Here is a 7,412-nt window from a genome sequence, read left to right on the forward strand (position 1 = left end):
ATGGACCACGGGAACGCGAGCTACTTGATGGGGTATTTGCATGAAGGCCGCCTAATGTCGCGGATATCCCAAAACCGCTCGAGTCCAAAATGACCCACGGATAGTTTTCAGGCAAGGGTTCACAGCTTCAACAATTTTCTTGTTATTGCAACTACGGATGGCCTAGACAGCTAGAGTTGAAGACTAAATTCACAGTTATTACTTCTCCACGGATACTACTATGCTCCTACTACAAGAGTTTTCTTCGCGAGCCTGAACGCCTCCGCATACGCAGCCTTATCCTCTTCCGCCGTTGTATCCACAAACCTCTCGAGGTACTCATCCCTCTTAGCCGGGTTGAACGACGGCCTTCCCATCATTTCAATCGCGTACATCTTTGCCGCCTTCCTTTCGATGCTTGACTCGCTTTCAGACATCACCTTCACCGCATCCTTTCGTCCCTCAACCGTCGTTCCCCTATCGTACAGCTCGACGTACATGTCCGAATCATTCCGGCTCACCTTTTCAATCGCCCTCAGATACGCCCCGATCTCATAAATCTCATCAAAGTACTTTTCAAAGCTCCTCACTTCCTCGTCATACGCCGCTTCCTCGGGCTTCTGACTTTCGTAGATAGCGGACAGTGTCGTCGTCGGCGATGACACGCCGGCCGCCTTGAGATGCGCGAGCGCCATCCTTCGCGTAGCGTATGACGCAGCCGTGCTGCTGCGGACGCCCTGTTGTTGATGTCCACCGCGAACGCACCGACCGTCAACCCTTTCCCGTCCCCCTCTTGTACCTGGAAGCCGGCCCCGCCGAGCCCGTTGTCTTCGACGGGGAGAGGCTTCCCTGACGGAGAGATAAACTGCCGGAACTTGCCAACTGCCCCGTACCGCGGTGCACTGGGGTGCATCGGCCGGACTTGCCCCGCAAGAGACTTCACAGCGGGATTCGCGTTGCGGTCGAAAACAGGGGAAACAACCAGAGCGTCGTACTTTTCCCCGCCGACGGAAAGATACCGCCCGCTTGCGTCCACCGAAATGTCCGAGTAGGAAGCCGGAACAAACTTGGCAATCCCGGCTTGGAAAAGAAGGTGGAACATGCTGTGAATCTCCACCGGAGATGCCGTCACAAAGCTCATGATCTTCTTGAAGTTGCCCACGGGCACCTTGTTCGACTTTTTCAGGGCAACCCGCGGATGCGTGATGCCGTATTGCTGCGCCCTGTGGATGAGCATTGCCTGCCGTCCTTTGAATGTGATCGGGGCAAGCTCTTCCATTTCACTAGTTGCTTGGCCGAGATCGCTTTCAGGCCCGAAACCAAGAATGAGACTCAGCGCCGCTTGGCGCCACGCCCCGGATTCAGTCTTCATGGATTCCTTGAGCAGGCGCTCCTTCACGGCTAGTTTGTCTTGCAGCTCAGCCAAGCCAGCCTTGCGGCGGTGATCCAGAAACCAGGATGTTTCCTCGAATTTGGAGCGAAGGAGCTCCTCTGTACATTGGGACTTATTCATTTCGCTCGGGGTCCGGTTCAAGGCACGGGCAACCGTGGCCTTCAATATGTCATACCAGAGCTGGTAAACCTCTTCGCCACTCTCATGGAGGAAAAGAGAGTGAAGATGCTTTGTGTTACCCAAAAGGGGCGTCTCTTGCGTCCATTCTGGCTCGAAGGAGTGCCTCGGAGGACAGGCCTTTCCTGGGGTGCGGCTGACTAATGTGATGGCGCCCTGATACAACTCCTTTGCATGACTTGTGACGCGATATCCAAGAAGCGATTTGTTATCTACCTCGAAAAGATTCATGATCCCGTCGAGCACGCTTAGCTGGTCGAGTGAGGAAAGACTCAATCCTCCACACAAAATTTTCGTTCCTGGGACAACCATGTCTTGAGAATCAAGCAATTTGCGAGATGCAAAATAGAGTTTGATATCTGCGATGTTCATAGACTGACAGAAGGTGAGGTCGCGCGCATCGAGGTCCTCGACTGGATGCTTGAGGGTTGTTCCAGTATTCATGCGGATTTGGTCAGCGGTAAACCAACGCCAACGGCTTTCTTCCAGATCAAGAAGCCTCGCAGAAGGCTTGGTTTGCTCGGAGACTGCAATTTCTTCGAGTAGGTTGGAATGCATGACGTTTAGCTTATAGAAGGGAAGTCGCTCATTTGCAATGCGGCGGACAAGATTGAAATATCAAATTCCTCCTCCCCCATGGTTTTGCGCATGAGGTAGGCACGAGAGTGGTCAAGTTGCCCGGAACGGGTTCCAGACATAGGCCCGACGGAGCGCCTGAACATGACGGAACCGGGAAGGTTGAGATGTTTGAGCTCCTCGTAGTACGCTTCCGGGTTCTGTCCGAATCGATGTTCGTAGCGCTGTTTGTAGCTCAACAGACTTTTGATATCGTCAATTTCTCCGTCCGACATGCCAGTGATAGGCAAAGAAAACTCAACGTCATCTTCAATACCTGTGCTGGCCATTCCCGTTTGATCGGCGGAGAAGGAGGCTCCAGCTGCGACGCGAGCCTGCTTTTCAACGACAGTGGTATCAATGCGATAGCGAGCGCCGAGTTTCATGAGTTCCTGGAAATGGTTGTTGTAGAGAAGCATGAATGAGATTTCGGCCTCAATTTGAATGGTGCTGCGAGGTCCTGCGCCGACGAGAAGCAGATGATGGGATGGGGCAGAAGCATTCTCGCGGTTATTCGGGGTGATGTGAGACATTTTTGGTGGTTGAAAGGCGTGAAGAGTTAGGATGAGGAGTTAGGATGAGGAGTTAAGAGTTGAATTGATTGGGGTGAGGGAAGATGGATCGGAGGGATGCTGGGGATGGCTTAAGTAGAGAGAGACGAGTGGTTGGTTTGCAAAGGAGTGGAGATGTAAAAAAAAGGGAGGACGTTTACACTTTCACGGAATGTTGATGATGTCCAAGATGAGAAAAAATGGAGAGACAGTTAGAAGAGGAGACGAGGCCTTGTCGAAGCTTGTGGCGACCGCAAGAATGTAAAGACGAGCAGAGATCGTGAACTCGTTCATTCCGAGGTGAGAAGAGGGAATGGAAACATAAAGGCTACTGTAGGTAATCAATACCTGGAGCTTTGCGCATTCGACAGAATTCGCAAGCGTGTGGGGGAAACTCCTTTTTTACCACCGAAGCAATAGTGACGCTGCCACCTTCTCCCAGACTGAGGTACGCGAAAAATTCTGAATGAGATGCGGCTGTGGGAATGACGTGGGGCGGCGGAGAATTCTCAGAAAGTGATCGGCGTGGTTGAGAAACAACCAGTGAGAATGAATTGTCGAGGACCTGCCGGGAAACAGCGCCCCGCTTTATGGCAGCAACTGATGTCCGGCAAATTGTGGTTTAAAGTAACTTTGCGCTTGGCGTTTTCTACATTAATTAATTGTGCACCCCATCCAGAGATCCCCCCTTTCTTAGAGAAAAGCGCTTAAACCCCATGCGGTGAGACTAAGGTGCGCTTTTGCTGATCGCTCGATCTTTAGGAACGTCTCCCCAGGGAAGATTCTTCGGTTTTGCAGTATCAAGGAAACCAAGCTACTAAAAACGAATAAAAACGCTCTTTTCCTCGTGAATGTAGTAGTACCTTAGGCAGCGGACAGAGTCAATACGGAATGTCTTTTCTCTCTCTTTTTTCTTCAACGATGCTTCGGTTCCTCGTTTCCGCTCCATACTGTATCTCACAGAAGATTCTGTGAGAAACCCTAAGGCACAGCATGCCTCTAAACTATTCCCAAGCGTAAACAGCGCTGTATATATTCTCGTCTCCGTCGAAACGGAAGCGCAAACCATTTTAAAATGGTGGGATCAGGACACTGTTTCATGTCGTAATGGCTTCTGTTCCTCCTTGCCACGACTCATTGCTACTTCGCATTGGGAGCTGTATGTGCTACAGAGTACTGTAGTACTCTCGCGAACTCTAAGACGTGCGGATTCTGCGTCAGGGGTTAGGATCGGAGGTGTGACTCCTCTTCCGATGGGCGGGATGGTATTTCTCCGCAGTCGGCACTGTCTTTCCGAGTGCCGTGCAATCCAGTGGGATAGTGAACTGTTTTACTTTCCCATTTCCGTAGTCATGCATTTCCCGCTGTTTTTATCCTCAAGATTTCATCATGCGGGCATGAGGGACAAAGGAAGGCTAAACGAACTCAGGATTAGCAAAACACCTGGACCTAAAAATTGCTGCTCGTGCGGCATATGGTCCCTTCATTTTTGGCGTTGTTGTAAAGAGTATCTTCACCTGGTGCTGAATTGCTGAACGTGTGAGTAATAGACTTTCGAAGACAATGCTTTATTCTCTAACAGACAGATTCCTGGAAAACGAATAACAGCACTGGAAGGATTTCTTGCTTTTGGTTTACACGGAGTAGATTCTCTGTCGGTTGGCAACAGCTGGAGTTGGAGGTAAGCATCCAATAAGAACGATGAGGACATGGCCAGCAGCGGAGGCGCCACCTGGCGACGGTATCATACGATAATACGAAGACAGGATATCTGGTAAAACCAAATAAAAGAGAGGTCATCTCTATGACATGACATTCATGGAGTGGATTTTCGTTCATAAGCGGGATGGAACAGCCGTAGACGGGTGAATGGAGGGCCGAAAAGTGTCTTGCGTGGTGGATGGGAGGGAGTGAGATCAAAAACTGGGCCGGAATCCGAAGAAAAAGCTCGCATGCATCGCGCCTTCAGCGATTTATTTCTCTACAAGCAGCGTCACCCTAAACAATCGTATATGTGCTTGACGTCTACAACAAGAATATGTCGAATAGGACGAAGACATTGCTTTTGATAGTGTCTCCAAAATGGCGGAATCCCACAGCATCCTCATCAAGGCACCTCAAACCAAAAATAATACTTTCCAAGTTCTCAAAAATATTCCCAGAAATAACTACTTTACACCGAGGTATCACACGTGGGGACAGCAAAGCACCACCAACGTGGACACTTGATGAAGGAGAGGTGGGGGGGCACGGAAAGAAGTGCACATAGTAGAGCAATGCACATGGAACAATTGTGACGCTTCATGTTTTTTCCTCACTTCTACGCGTGTAGCTAGTGTCTAGCCGACAAGTGACCTCAAATGAGGCCATTTGACCTCATAAAAATAATAAAATAAGTTGAACCTCAATCTCAAATGAGGAAAATTGTCGGCTAGACACTAGGGCTTTCCATCTTTGTGTAGGGTGCCCTTGAAGTGGGTTCCTTTGAAGTACTCTTGAAAGGGGGGCATTCGAGGAGGTACGCCGCACCAGAAGGCTGTATTGTACAGAGTAAAGTCTCGATATGGTGAACCGAAATGTGGCGCTTCCGAGCAACCTACTGAGTTCGCCTTACCGGGCCAGTTCACAGTGGCGGAACTGCTCATGTACACGTGTAGCCGTTGTACAGGTACAGCAAGGCACATAACGTCACTTCCTCTGACACTGTGTATCGACGGGCGACGTCGACGGGCGACGTCGACGGGCGCAATCGGACATCCAGAGCTCTTCCCGTTGTGATTCAGCCTCCCTTTCTTTTCATTCTGCCTAATTTATCATGGAGAACATCCATGGAGCTGTGTCTCGTGCGACATCAGCTGCGTTTGATGCGGCCGAACAAGCGCACGCTGCTGCGCAAGCAGCGGAACTTAGTTCAATCGGGGCTGCCGTCGAGCCTCAAATCGCTCCTGTTTGAAGAACAAAGCCGCGTACGGAGACTTCAACGTATGAATCTGAAGCAAGGACGTATTGATAGCTTCTGTATTCGTTGATGGTTCGTTTCTAGTGCGCATTTCGGCCTCGATAAAGTGAACTCTGGGTTTTTCATATTTTTTATGTTCATGGTATCGCGTAGTTCGTTCTATAGAGTCTGGTTCACCTTAGAAATACAAAAACGTCGATTCTGGGCCAAAAAAGCGGGGTGGCGCCTCCCTCATAGTCCTTCGGTTCACGGTACCGAGGCAGTTCATCATATCCGGTACGCAGCTTATCGAGACTTTACTCTGTAGTAGTATCACAGTTGTGCTCGCTGCAAGTCCGCTTCCGGTTTGTTGTTGACTGAGACTAACACAGGTATCGATATACAGTACCCCAGAATTTAAGGGCCGCTAATCTGTACAGAACTGTACTACAACTACATGATGTTATCAAAGAATTTACACACTACAATGTAGCTCTAAATATGGAGTAATGAATTACGCTTGAAAAAAACGAGTTGCTTAAGTTATCCACTTTCGTTTTCTTTGCCAAACCTCGTTGATTCTGCCAGACATAGAAGCACCTGCTGATTAACTGATTGCATTGTTTTCTATTAGCACAGATCTGTAATCTGACGTTGTTCTAACTGCTTTACAAACGCTGCAACAAGGACTTCGTGGCCTTTTCTGACGCATGATTGACAAGTGATTTAGGAAAGAAACGAGAGACAAATGCACATTGCCGCTGATAATCTTGCGGATGTGTGAGGGGGGGCTGTGTCAAGAATATTGGGAAACTAAATATTTCTACTAGCGGTTAGTATATGAACTCTGAAGAGGCCTTCAGAAGAGAGGCATCGGACCTTTAAGAGAACATGTGTATTCTCGTTTCATACAAAAGCATTACCAATACTCCGACTCGCCGCATCATCCATGCATATGCCACTGTAACCTGTGCTTCCCAATCCGTAGGGTAATCAAACATGAACACACGCACCTCCTGGACTGCCTCCGTCCGACCAACTTACTTCCCCTTGTACCACCTTCCTACAGTAAGCAACGTCTTTGCAATCATACTACAGTATGTAGGTGCCAACCCACATCTCCCAACATCTTGGCACCATTGGCCAACAACCGAGCGACCGGAAACCGACATTTAGCGATAAATTCTGCTCCGTTAAATACGTTGAAAAATCAATCAGTTAGAGGTGCTTACAGATATACACTACAGTATGTGCACACACGTGTGCATGCCACATTACACGTTTCATGTCTGCTTTACACCCGATCATCACGACTTACAGCATCGCTCCAACTTGAACGTTGCTGTGGCAATGCGTTGACACTTGAACAGTTGTTTGGCACAAGACACCGCCAAAGCCCATGAATGAAAAGACCCGGTAAGATGGAAGAGTGTTCGTGGGACGTGTGGGTGAAGGAAAGACTCGTATATCGATGCCGAGTCTCCATGAGCGACTTCCTTTTCCGCTCTACTAAATTCTCAGCTCGAGACATAGGCAAGCACCCGTGCCCATATTCCGAGCAATACTCAGAGCAACTATTACTGAGCTTTCGCGCTCTGAGGAGAAGTCGTCAGTGGGAAATCGTTTTCTCCTGACACAGAGCTCTAGCTGACTACAGCATGCCCAATCTCTCAATGAGCACGCCGTGCTATGCACCTTCAATGTACTCGTACGGCAGTCTGCTCTCGCACAGCAGTCTGCGCTGTAACCTACCTCACAA

The 7,412-nt window shown here is 49.3% G+C and overlaps 1 protein-coding gene; it reads left to right on the plus strand.

The window, feature by feature from the left end:
* Window positions 1-5,579: 5,579 nt before the first annotated feature.
* CHC_T00002236001 (hypothetical protein) lies at window positions 5,580-5,806 on the plus strand. XM_005713082.1 is given in 2 exon segments: window positions 5,580-5,744; window positions 5,745-5,806. The coding sequence occupies 1 exon segment, from the start codon at window positions 5,580-5,582 to the stop codon at window positions 5,742-5,744; it is 165 nt and encodes a 54-aa protein (XP_005713139.1). The 3' UTR covers window positions 5,745-5,806.
* Window positions 5,807-7,412: the final 1,606 nt, after the last annotated feature.

Source organism: Chondrus crispus, genomic scaffold (assembly GCF_000350225.1).
Source record: "Chondrus crispus Stackhouse genomic scaffold, scaffold_130, whole genome shotgun sequence".
NCBI lineage: Eukaryota > Rhodophyta > Florideophyceae > Gigartinales > Gigartinaceae > Chondrus > Chondrus crispus.

Coding starts and splice junctions, on each gene's coding strand:
- CHC_T00002236001 (XM_005713082.1), top strand. CDS start 5,580: ATGCGGCCGAACAAGCGCACGCTGCTGCGCAAGCAGCGGAACTTAGTT.